At 44.1% G+C, this 13,287-nt stretch overlaps 1 protein-coding gene across 2 annotated transcripts; it reads left to right on the plus strand.

The window, feature by feature from the left end:
• The first annotated feature begins 292 nt into the window (after positions 1-292).
• On the plus strand, positions 293-12,145 carry nt5c1aa (5'-nucleotidase, cytosolic IAa). 2 transcript variants are annotated; one of them, XM_064347599.1, is made up of 7 exons: positions 293-845; positions 2,936-2,980; positions 5,442-5,609; positions 5,970-6,099; positions 8,007-8,129; positions 8,947-9,131; positions 10,399-12,145. In XM_064347599.1, the coding sequence occupies exons 1-7, from the start codon at positions 711-713 to the stop codon at positions 10,768-10,770; spliced, it is 1,158 nt and encodes a 385-aa protein (XP_064203669.1). In that variant the 5' UTR covers positions 293-710; the 3' UTR covers positions 10,771-12,145. The 2 variants fall into 2 exon arrangements, with proteins under 2 accessions (XP_064203669.1, XP_064203670.1); XM_064347600.1 differs by lacking the exon at positions 2,936-2,980 and having other exon boundaries at positions 294-845.
• Positions 12,146-13,287: the final 1,142 nt, after the last annotated feature.

Raw genomic sequence — 13,287 nt, forward strand, 5'->3', positions numbered from 1 at the left:
AAAATATTTATGTGTGTTCAGCAAAGCCTGAGCTAACCGCTCACGTGTAAAACATACAGTGGAAAGAGGAGCAGGCATCTCTGTTCAGTGTAACCTGAAGCCCGTTCTGTCAACTGGCCTTTGGCGTGAATAATGAATTGCGACCCCTCCACTGCAGCAGTCTGAGAGAGCCGGCCCCCAGGGCGAGAGCGCCCCTGTCATTGGCTGAGAAACGCCGTCACTAGCGTGTGGGCTCCGCCCAGCAGGGGGACCCAGCGAAGGGTTAAAAACCGTGGACAGACTGCCGATTGGTTGGCTGCCTGAAAGAAAGGGGGAGAGAAAGACAGAGAGGGAGCGAGAGAGTGAGAGCCAGAGAGAGAAAGGCGGAGAGAGAGAGAGAGAGAGCAAGAGAAACAAAAAAACCTTGCACAGCGGCAGTAGGAAGCAGACTGCAGTGCTCCCGGCTGAGGGGAGCGCACGGCGAATAGGATCAGACGGAGGCTGAGCGTCTCCCCGCCCCCTCATCGCTCCACGACGGCGTGAGTCCGTGCGGGAGTCGCAGAGAGCTGCAGAGGGCACAGCCCGGGCGCTCGGGGGCTGCGGGCAGTGCGTGAGGGAGGGCTGTGGGCAGTGCACGAGGGAGACCAGAGGGGGCGTTTGTCAGACGCGGCGTCGGGGAGGCGGACGGCGAACGAGTTCTCAGATCCGGTTCATGAAGAAGAGAAGGCGGGATGAGTGTGGACCCTGGGCAGGACACGGGAGCCGCCGCTTCCACCGCCAACGCCACTAATGGGGACAGCAAGGCCTCCTGGGAGGACCCTAAGGATCTCTATGATCACATGGGGCCCATCAAGAAACCCAAACCGGTGAGTTGGACTCAATCCATGCCTTGCCATTTTCCCCTCTCTCACTGGCTCATCTGTCACTGCCCGCTTCAGTTCCCTCCTTTCTCTGGTTCACCCCCTCCCCTGACCCGGTGTGATGGGAGGGGTCTTTCTTGCCCACTCTTTCTCTCTCTCTCTCTTTCTCTTGCTCTGATTCCCAAGGGCTGATGAGGTCACGCTTGACATGTGGGGCATGCCCGATCGCGTGGTGTTTACATGGCGCACACGCGTGTGAAACGGCCATGTGTGCCGCTGTCAGTTCCCAGTTGTCACTGCATGTTTCCGACAGTCACTGGACGCCACCATTCACAACTGTGAAATGGCATATAGAGCTGCGGTTCTCTAAAAGGGGAGTCTACGGGTTTCAGGGCACGACAAAAAACATTCTCCCTGGCTTTGAGCTTTTTCTGCAAGGCAACTGGCCTCTGCATGTCCTAGTGTTCATAATCTCTTCCCTTGGAAACGGTCCTATCAGAGGGACTCTGCATAGGATTTCTAATGTAAAATGTGAACATCGTTAGGTAACAGCTATTAGTAGGGAGATAATTCTGTCTGAGCTCTAACAGGTGCAGCGAGCATTGGCTTATTCTGAGAGGTCTAATGCTCAGTAAATCCAATGTGGACAGGATAAAAGTATGGCAGATATGATTGCGTTTTGCTTCTCAATGAAAATGGTGAGGCAGGGGAGCTTTATGATAAGTAATGTAGGTTGCACAACAGTTGTATGTATGCAAATGAGTTTGTAAATTTGTATGTATGTGCGTGTACACATGTGTATGCTTGTGTGCAAAAGGGACATTAACATTAGCACATTTCTATTACAAATTTAATATTTAAAGTATAATATTTTTCTGTTAATTTCTGCTCAATTTGTCATAAAAATACAAGTAAACGTGGAGGTAACTCAATCTTCCGGCGTTCCAGGCGGAAGGATTTAGCAATATTTAGATTATTAACAGTCAAAATTATTGTACTAGTTTTTCAGGCGGTTACATTACATTACATTACATTACAGTTCCCAACCATTTACTCACTAAGTTAGTAGACAGCAGGGGACGATGAGAGTGCCTTAATGTGATTTTCTTCCTGTTCCTTGTTCTTGTGCTTTCATGTCTGATGACATTACTATGTTAATGTGAGAGAAGACAGGCAGTTGCCTTCAAACAAACCTTTGAACACAAAAGTGAGGGTCTGTTCTAATTCTGCACAACACAAGCTGATAAACACCTTCTAGCAAAGGCCTCTGGTGCCATAGTTTCAGGGTTCTGTATTTGTTTCCGAGCAGCACTGGTGTTTTTCCACCTATAAATACGTCCCAGCTCTTCTCTCACTGTACCTTCCCTTTCCCAGTAACCGCAAATCAACATCCACACAAATCAAGTTATTACCTTATCAATGCCAACAATTTTAGTAGACTTATCTAGGTGTCTAACAACCAGTAATCATGCAAAGGCTTTATGAAATCAGGGGTTGCTTACTGGAACAAAGGAGATAAGTTTTACCCTCAAGTTTAGAGATCTGTGGCTGGGCTACAAATTGACACAGCACAGGCCAGGGAGGTAGAGAATGATCGAGTGAGAAATATCACACATGTTTAGGGCCCATAGATTTGGTCATATGGTCAATTAGCACATTAGCAGATGAAATCAAGACTAAATTGTGCAGGTAAGGATCAGGACATGTTTCCTGTAGTGTTGCACCAACAGGGCTCCTCCAGTTAAGCGAGGGAATACTGGAATAAATGACTCACGCTCACGTGTGCATCAGATTTAGAACTCTCTCTTTCAGTTTCAGGGCAATGCAGAATGCCTTATCAACACTTCTTCTGTGGTGTCCTCAGCTCTCTATATTTCTTTTGCGAAAAAAAAAACACTATGGTTTCTCACACTTTTGACAGAAGTCATACTTATTATGACTGTAATACTTATGATTTCAAAAAGTGCTACTACTCACAATTGGTTCCTTTGCCGCATACTCAAATTAAATTATTGATTGACATATGATGTCACTATCAACCAATAAAAAAGCCACTTGCTGACTGTCAAAATTGATGCAACTGTCCTTTTATGAAGGGGATGATGCGACGGGCCAGGAAGGTGGAGGGAGGCATTTTCTTTGTAAGTATCGTGAATGAGGAGAACCTGCTTGAATAAATCAATGTCTAACATCTAACTAACGTGTGACTTGGAGGCTTTAAAAATGCAAGCATGCTCTGGGAGCATGGGTTGCCTATTTGTGGATATCTGAATGCTTTTTAAAAACAACACATCTGTAAACATTATTTTTTGCACAGTAACCATTGCTGCAATTTATATGTATTTTTTCCGTAATATCACAAATGATTACCTTTGTTTTTCCATGCAACCCTCTCATTTAGTACTTTCAGACAATACAGATGAACTGCCCTTAGTCTGGAAGTCTTCTTTCAGTTTTTGATTCCATATCCCAAACATTTTCTTCATCAAAAATGATAGCTCACTGATGAAAAAAAAATATTCACTGATGAAAAAGAAAACATTAAAATGACAATTTCCCAATTATGAGTTAAAAAGAGTTGTCCACTGTCACACAAAAGGCAGTTACACGATACGATCAAACGTATTTGGACACCCCTTGATCTGGGGCTGTTTTTTATGGTTTGGCCTAGGCTCCTTAGTTCCAGTGAAGGCACATCTTAATGCTACAGCATACAATCACATTCTGGACAATTGTGTTCTTCCCCAACAGTTTGGGAAAGGCCCTTTCCTGTTTCAGCATGACAATGCCCTTGGGTACACAACGAGGTCCATGTAAAATGGTTTTGTCGAGAACAGTGTGGAAGACCTTAACTGGCCTGCACAGAGCCCTGACCTCAGCCCCATCCAACACCTTTGGGATTAATTGGAAAGCCAACTGTGAGCCAAGCCTAATCGTCCAATCAGTGCCTGACCTCACTAATGCTCTTCTGGCTGAATGGAAGCAAATCCCTGCAGCAATGCTCCAACATCTAGAATAAAGCCTTCCTAGAACAGTGGAGGTTGTTACAGCAGGAAAGGGCAGACCAACTCCATATTAATGCCCATAATTTTGGATGAGACGTTGGATGTCAGGTGTCCACATACTTTTGGCCATGCAGTGTACTTCATGCCAGTTGAATTAGTACATCTAGAGTTTAAATAAATAAAAATAAACACATGAATTAGCCTTAAATGCTGACTTGCCCTTTAATTACTTACTACTCTTCACAGGAAAACCATTCTCACACTAGGAAGCTCACAGAAGTTTGCATTTGGGTAACATGTCATTGCACGGTGACGTCTGGCTGGGAAGCTAAACCAGCACTAGAGGCACGTAGATCTGGTCTGTGCTGGCTGTTTGTGTCTCTGTGCTTGTGTGGCCTCCCGACACACATGGCTGACACTCTAGCTCCATTCTCCCGGTGGCAACCGAGTGCCTCTCTCGTCTAAAATTAGCCTCCTCAGTGTGTCCCGGAATGGGTGGGTGAAGCCGGGTGTCGGGCAGCCGGGCTGCCCCGTTTGGAATGTCGGAGCAGGCCCTGTTGATCCGCTCTGTGGGAACAGCAGGGTCTCGTCGCCCTGTCACATGCTTTAAACAGCACTACGCTGGACCACCGCCACCCCCACCCTAGACCCCCACAGTGTGCAGGAGCCACCAGGCTCTGCTCGGGCTGCGAATTACCTTATCGGTCAGGATCTGGTGTTTTTGGCCTGGAGTGTGTGTGGCTGACAGAGAGGGGAGAGACAACAGCATGAGCAAGAACAAGCTCTTGCTTCGCTAAGTAAAATGTTCAGCGTTAAATCAATCTTATAAAGTATGGATGATTCCCATTGTACTCACATGTACTCTGTTAGAGCTGAATGAACACTGAACATTTTACTGTGCAGGCTGCAAAGGAGCAGCAGTACTGGGGTCCTTCTGCATGCAAACCACAGCACAACATGGTGGGAAAGAATCAATGAAAGTGCAGGCTGATAAAGAATATTATTGACAAACACTACTTGTTATGAAGGTTGACAGAGCACATGGTCTACATGCCTACTGTGTTATATTTATTTAGCTGTACATAATGATAGTGAGGGGAGAGTAATGAGGTTTCACTCAGGTTAACCTGTTAATAGGCAGAACTATAATAAGGTTTTGATAACTGACTTGCTTGAACCAATCAAACCAACTGTTCTATCTGCAGCAAAACACAATTGGGTCAGCTCAGCGAATCACACTGACTAGCATGTGGTAGCTCTGCCCATTTTTGGATTCATGTAGCCTCACGCTGCCATGACTACATATGGACAGCTACACAGAGCGCAGCAGAGCTCTTCCCAGGAAGCAACCATAAAATTCAGCAACATCTGCCTCAAAACCTCCCCACAGCACCACCTCTGGTCGAGTTTAAACTCATTAACGAGTCAAGTGGAAAGAAACAGCGACCACTGTTTGTTGCTAGAACTTGGCGGATGTTGAATAATGCTCCTGCAACTGCAAAGTCGTCTTAGTGGTCTCAAAATGACTGAGGGAAGCCAGAGAGGTGGTAGAGGGGTGAGTCCTCTGACTTTTCTCTCTCTCTGCATTTCTGCCCAGCCCAATCCGGAGAAAGCTGTTACCATCGCCGTATCAACGCGGGTGCTCTTCCGCACGGAGACGGAACAGAAGATTTACGAACAGAGGGGTATTGAGGAGTACCTGAAGTACCAGGTGGAGCATGAAAATGAACCCTTTGCTCCTGGACCTGCCTTCCCTTTTGTCAAGGCAAGAGACACACACAGGCACGATTGTGAACTTTGTTGTCACTGTGCAATAGATGTTACTATGGTGCAATATCACTTTAATTCAGCCGATTGTCTTTAGAGTTATGTCCCGTTATGTATCCATGTTTTCATATATATATAATGTACGCCTTTTAAACTGAGATGAATAGGGTTAATTTAACAGCATCAATAGTGTATTATGTGTTCATTTATGACGACTTTCTCCTTATCTCCATATCTGTGGATGTGTGATCCCTCTCTTTCTCTATGGTAATGAGTGGATGTGTTGGTGTTTGTGCTGATGTATGGCGCCCCCATGAGGACACGTCTCACACTTGACCATTCCCCGTTGTTCCCCCAGGCCCTGGAGACAGTGAACGAGCAACTGCGGATGCTGTACCCCGAAAGCGAGGAGCTCTTCGACATCGTGCTGGTCACCTACAACCACGCCCATGTTGGGGTGAGGCTAATCAACACCATCAATTACCACAGTGAGTCCAATTAACCACCTCACCATTGGCCAGTTCGTCGGGTGACCATTAAACATACACATGCATGAACACACAAGCACATGCATGCACGCACACAAACACACACGTACGCACACACACACACACACAATAAATTAATTCAAAGACCAGTGTGAGATTTAGTTGGTAAGAAACAATATCTCTGTGAATTTATAGACAGTGCACAATGTTATTCTTCACAAATGAGGGGGCCTCAGTGCTCCCGCTGATACCTCACTTCTCATGCAGGCCACATGACCTATGACTCATCTCTGATGACGAACCACAAGCCTGCCGCTTCCTGGCCCGGCTCAAATCCAAACCAGCTGTGGCCCGCTTTGATCTCCCCGGTAGCTAATAATGTGAACCAAGCCTAACCGCACTCTCACCATGCACACAGGCCCAGGGGAGTGGGGTACAGCACAGTTTAGACTTCTGTTCCACAAAAAACAGACTTTCTCAATGTGAAGAAGAGATGCGATTGGCTGATGTCAGGGTGATGTTGTTCCAAAGCAAGAGAAGAATAAACAGAAGCCCAGTGAGAGCATAACGCAACAGTAGGATGAACTTCCTGGACAGCTTCCTGTTTCCATCTGATTTGAGAATACCACCATATATTATCGCCAGTGAACAGACATGAAGGCATTTATAACTCTCTCTGGTCTACATCCCTGCTGTTCCACTGATTCATTTAGCTGCCTCTACACCCCTCTCCTATTCCGCCAACTTCTTGTCATTATTTGACTGACAGTTTTGGCTACATAGGCCCCACATTCACCTCTAAATCACAATCTCAGTCTCAAAATGTTGGTCACATTCTAACAACCAATTACTGAGATCAATACAAAGAGACCATTCAAATGCAAATTTCAACAAGGTGGAAAATGAGCATCCTGGTTCTATGGTCGTCTTGGTGACGGGGCATGACCGTTTCATGACCGAGGCCACCCGCGGCGAATTCCAGTCAAGGACAAACACAAATGCACAAAGAGGACTTTTAATGAAAATCCCTCAGCGAGCTTACCAAGGACCAAGGTCTGCTCAGACGGTTCTTCAGATCAGCTGCCCAGTTGCCGACAGTGAGGAGACCATATAAAAGCCTTTGTAGCAGGCCTGATGTGGGGGTGAGGGGGGTGGGGTGGGGTGATGGTGGTGGTGGTGGCGAGGGGGTCAGGAGATGAGGTGTCTCTCACGCTCTGTTTGTCATCCCGGGGGAACTATACGGAGCACAAGGGGGAGGGGGCGTTATCGTGTACCCCACTCTCTCAAAATAGCCTGGCCAATGGAAACAAATACCCTGGCTGAGCTACTGTTCCTTCACACTCTGTTCCCTCCACTGTTCTCCTCTCCCAGAGGCCCAATCCCTCTCTTCCTTCTCTCTCTCTTTTTCTTTGTCCCTTACGCATTCTCTCTCCTTCTACCTTTGGTGACTTTCCCCTCTTCTTTTCTTCCCTTCCCAGTTCTTCCTTCCTAATTGCTCTCTTTTCAGCTGGGATTGCATGCTACATGTAGTCCTGTTCTAGCAGAGAGCAGCGAATAACCGCGTGCTTTAGATGTTGCCTCTCGCAGAAATGGACAGAGATGTGACACGAAAATGTTTGGCACATCCAGTCAAAATGGAGGTGGAAACAAAAATCTGTTCTAGATTTTTAAGCTCTGTGGTCCTCCTTTTTGCACAAAGGAATTCATCTATTACTGTCTCTCAACCCCAACATTTTGCCATTTTGCACGCACTCATCATGAAAGATTTTCAGTGGCTATCTCATTCAGTTTGGTGACTGCAGTAGTTTTGCCATTAGTAGTGCCATTGGGCTTTGCTTTTGTAAATGGCCCCAGTATCAGCAGCAGTTTGGAGCACCTTTGTGACTGTCGCCTTGTGCGTTCCACAGACCTTTTCATTGAGCGCTTCTGCATGACGGGAGGTAGCAGTCCGATTGGGTACCTCAAGGCCTACCACACCAACCTGTACCTGTCCGCAGATTCGGAGAAGGTCCGAGAAGCGCTGGAGGAAGGTGAGCGGGTCTGGTCTGAAGGCTTTTCCGCTAAGGCCATATCACATGACCAGGTTCCAGTCCCCACTGGGGGGGTGGGGGTGTCGACCCTGAAACTATGACAGGGGCCCGAATTTGAACCAGCAATCTCTGTCACGTCACTCAGGCAATGAACCCTCCAGAATATCAGATGCAGGCAAGACGCGAGGGTATATTTAGATTCAGCGTGATTTGCTAAAGGGAAGACTGGATAACGTAATTTGATTCCCCCATGCTGTAAAATGCTATATGACTACAGAAACAAGCTTATGTTCAAGTGTACATTTAATATAAGCTGATCTTGGGTAGAAATATTGAATGAGCATTGGAATGTTTTTTGGCAAAATCCAGTAAAACATGTCAAAATCACCAATATTCCTGGAAAAAATATTATTGTGTTGATGATATTTTTTCGATTAATAATAATAATAATAATAATAATAATAATAATAATAATAATTATTATTATTATTATTATTATTGTTATTATAAATATATATGTATATATATATATCTCAATATAAATGGAAAAAGAAGAATTAAAATATCCCTGTCATATGGCGCTTGTGTATCCTTCACTCTGCTACTGTTGTGTGTATGAGAGAGTGTGAGAGAGAGAGAGAAAGAGAGAGAGAGTGTGTGTGTGTGCTTGTGAGTGAGTGAGATAGAGAAGAGGATTGTCATACATGCAGTATGGCTGCCAAGCAAGACGCATTTAAGTAAATATTTAAGCACAGTATATTGAGTTACTTCTGCCCGTGTAGTTCATTCTGTGTGTTTGTCTCTCTGTGTCTCTCAGGTATTGCAGCTGCCACCATGTTCATGGCAGAGAAGCAGATAGAGGTGTCAGAGACACAGCTGCGCGTGGCCTTCGATGGTGACGCCGTGCTCTTCTCTGACGAGTCTGAGCGGATCTTCAAAGCGCACGGCCTTGACAAGTTTTTTGAGCACGAGAAAGAAAATGAAAACATGCTTTTGGATCACGTATGTCAAAGCATTCAAACAGGGTTACAAATACATCTGCACTCAAATGCAACATGCACATGCACATATACGGTTAAAATACTAGAGCCCCACTGCAGGGCCGACTATTAACTATAGTCAGACTTCACATATGTAATGACTTGCAGGAGCTTTTTAAAGCATTTCTTCACATTACAAAGGTTTTTTCCATTATATTGTTTATATAGTTTATGATTTAAGTTTCAGCATTTCATTTCTGATTTCAGATTTCCTTTATTTGTATTTAAATATTATTATGTTTATCGGAAAGTCTTCACAGATAATCAGCTCTAAAATGTTGCATCAGATGTTTTCAGAAGATGCAAGGTTGCAACCTTGCATCCTCTGTAAATGATCTGTTAATTCTGCCCAATAGTACATATCTATAGTAGCGCTTACATAGCTAATTTTTTTCAGGTGAATTGCCTTCCATACTGGTATAACAGTAATCATGGTAGAGACAAGCTTCATCAAGTCCAGAAGGGGTGAAGATGCCAATCCTTGGTATTCAATCACCACCCCACACAGTATGAATCAATAAAACTATGTGACAGAAAAATCTTCAGTTGGATGAAAGTGGCTATTAAAAGTGGCTATGTGAAGTGGCTATTAAAAACTTAAAGTCCAACAATTATCCCACCACCCTAGCAGCAGTGGATTATCAATACACCTTGCTGGCAAATTCTTGCTGGCTACTATAGGAGCTGACCCAGGGTCCAGAGACATTTGATAAGTAAAACCATATGGAACAAAAGTATCCAGACTGTGTAGTGGTAATGGTGTTATCAATGTTGTATTGTTGGAACAGTAAAAAAATGTGCAACAAAAAAAGTTATTAGCTTGCAGTTCAAAGTTCAAAGTTCAAAGTTTGCAGTATAAGTGGTATGGTTGAAAAACTGTCTCACCTCCACACTAGCTCATTCATTCATTCCAAACGAAAAGCACTTCCTCATTACTTCTTGTGTCCTTTTCCCCTGTGCAGAGTTAATTTACAATAGCCAAACTAAAATTTAATGCATAAATGGGAAGTTTTCTTCATAATAAACTTGATTCTTAATAATGATGATTTGATCTATGATTTGGCTCCGTCACAATGAGTGAACATGACAGCTCGACCCGTTACGTAACAATCTGGCAGGATCTATGACCTTAGTTCAAAACCAAATACCATAATGACTCCACAGACTGCAGCACATGAGTAGCATCGCTTTTAGCAGCTGCGCTTCCATTTCTGTTCCTCTCTCTCCAGGGGCCACTGAAGGGGTTCCTGGAGTCGCTGGGGAAACTGCAGAAGAAGTTCTACGCCAAGGGCCAGCGGCTTAACTGCCCGATCCGCACTTACCTGGTGACCGCCCGCAGTGCGGCCAGCTCGGGCATCCGGGCCCTGAAAACGCTGCGAGCCTGGGGCCTGGAGACGGACGAAGCCCTGTTCCTGGCAGGGGCCCCCAAGGGCCCCATGCTGGAGAAGATCCGGCCCCACATCTACTTTGATGACCAGATGTTCCACGTGAAGGGGGCGGCGGAGATGGGCACGATCGCTGCCCATGTGCCCTACGGGATTGCACAGAAGCACCAGCACTACAAAAACCCAGCTAACAAGGAGCCCAAAGCCAGCGAATAGCACAAATAATAAACCACGCAGAAAGACTAAGAATGGAAGATGTCCACTTACCTTCGTTTGAATGTTTTTTTTTTCTTCTTTTTTATCAAGCACACTTTGTGGAGTGTGGAAGAAACACAGATATCTGTGCTCAACATGTGATGTCGCACCCTGATACAAACTTCATTTTACCAAGCAACAACAAAAAAGGCTTCAAACTGCTCCTTTTGGAAATGAACTGCTCAATATTCCAAGTCTTTTTAAGACTTATATTGTGATAATCGCATGAAACATCTGTTCACTTGTGCTCTCCAAATACCTCGACTTTTCAGTTAGGCTTTTGAATCTTTTTTTGATTGTTGCATATTCATATACTTGGGGTGTTTCGATGATCAGGTTTGCTGAAGCTACAGACATAGTCACACAACTTTAAAGGTGCAGTGTGTAGAATTTAGTGGCATCTAGTGGAACGGACTTGGCACAAATGAAATATAACATTCATAAGTATGTTTTAATTAGTGTATGATCCCATGAAAATAAAAATCGTTGTATTTTCGTTACCTTAGAATGAGCCCTTTATATCTACATAGGGAGCGGGTCCTCTTCCACAGAGGCCGCCATGTTTCACCGCCATGTTTCTACATGTTTTGCTGGGTGGCGCGAATGCACCGGTTGGAAGATGAAGAAGAAGAAACAAGAGACTGAGTGGTCATATATTGTCTTGGACAATCCGTTTGTGAAATATACGTGCATTTGTGATGCCTGGGTACCTTAGCTGTGTGTAATACCACACTTGTTGTGTACGGCGTTGTCGCCCTTTTTAGTACAGTCTGGCTTGATTGACAATCCATTTATTCAGTAGGAGGGAGTATAAGCTCTCTAACGATGTATAACATGTCTCATTTTGCTTTTGGAATAGCGTTTTATTAGTCAGCGTAATCGAAAGTTTTGTTATCATCGCATTCACTTACGCTTTCACTCTGTGGTAGCATTAAAAGACACTGCACCTCACAGGCCACCGTAGCTTCTCCTACGTCGTTGGAAAGGGGGGTATTTAGTTGGTTGCAATCTGCAACCTCACCGCTAGATGCCACTAAATCCTACACACTGTACCTTTAAATAGTTAAAATGTTTTGTTGTTGTGAATTATCAATATAAAAAGCATCATGAAAAGATGGTAGAAACAGAGGGATAGAAGACATTAAAACACTTAAACACTGTGCAATAGAGGAAAATATATTTAACTTAGTTTTATTTGTTTTATCCGATGTTATGAGATTTTTAAAAAATGTTATTTAAAATAGTTTCATGTAATGTTCAGTATTATAGATGTATTATATGCAGGGGAGCTTCTGTTATTGCACATGAACAGAAACCTTTAACCAGAAAAAAATAACCATCAGGGGTATTATAGTCCCATTTTAATCCCCAAGTTTAGCCAGCAAACTCTCTAATCTGTTTTGTGCCTTACAGATACGAAGTAATAGTATGTTTAAGGCAAGGCTACACAATGAGTTGGGTCCACACCATTAATCAAAGTAAAGAATGCAAATGTTTATTATTCACAAAATTATATGCAAATTAAGTCTATGTACGTACTACGTACAAGGACAATAGCCCTATGAGTAAACTGGCTCGTGTGCTGGGGATGCTTGTCGATGCAGCGCGGTTGGCATTCGAATGCAGTTGAGAACGTGTGAGACATCACGAGGTGCAAAGTTTGGAATTTCAGTTTCTATTTACGTCGCTGAGTTGATTGTAACCCCTTTGACTGGATCCTTGGGATTATGTGCAAACACCGCAATAATGGCAGATCCAGCGAAAGTCTATGCCCAAACGATTGTTGTCGAGTGGCTTTCTTTTCCCTATTCACCCCTTTCATCAAGTGCCTCCATTTCCTGCTTTTAATGGCCTGTTAAGCGTCCAGGTTTATAGGGAGATGTAAAAAACATACATGTGTTAATGCGTAATAAGAATGATCGGTCCTTACATGCTGTCGTCTTCCTGCCATTGTACATCTCATGTCCGCAACGTTTCCAAATCAAAGAGTTACATTTAATCTGTCGCTATGCTTTCTGTGTTGACTGTCTTCTGTGTGGCATCTTATTTATATGACAATTGTGGTTTGTGTACAAAGCAGTACAGTCTTAATGTGGTACTGTCCAATTAAAATTAAAGTTATGGCGGGAGGGGTGATCATATAATTTAAATTTTTATTGGCAGGATGGGGTTTATGGGAAATAATTTATTTGCTTTAAGGCAGGAGAAGGTGGTCTTGTGCATGGAAAGGCCAGATCCTGCATTTATAGGTCTTTACCAACAGTAATACACATTTGACCCAGAATGAATTTAGTTTGATGAAGTACCCTAATGAGAAACAAAGGATTAACGGACAAACCCTGCATGTTCAACACTCCCTTTGTGGCAAGCATGAAGCAGGTGGAATATATTCTCTCCTAAACTTCTTATAGATGTGTTATGAATGTCAGCCCAGAGTTATTAAGTATTAAAGTGGATGCTGAGCATCAAACCAACTGG

This window comes from Anguilla rostrata, chromosome 8, assembly GCF_018555375.3.
Source record: "Anguilla rostrata isolate EN2019 chromosome 8, ASM1855537v3, whole genome shotgun sequence".
NCBI lineage: Eukaryota > Metazoa > Chordata > Actinopteri > Anguilliformes > Anguillidae > Anguilla > Anguilla rostrata.

Bases quoted from the DNA above. Each gene is read 5' to 3' on its own strand.
- nt5c1aa (XM_064347599.1), top strand. From the start codon at position 711: ATGAGTGTGGACCCTGGGCAGGACACGGGAGCCGCCGCTTCCACCGCC. The intron at 846-2,935 runs GTGAGTTGGACT...CCTTTTATGAAG, and splicing joins CCATCAAGAAACCCAAACCG to GGGATGATGCGACGGGCCAG. The intron at 2,981-5,441 runs GTAAGTATCGTG...ATTTCTGCCCAG, and splicing joins TGGAGGGAGGCATTTTCTTT to CCCAATCCGGAGAAAGCTGT.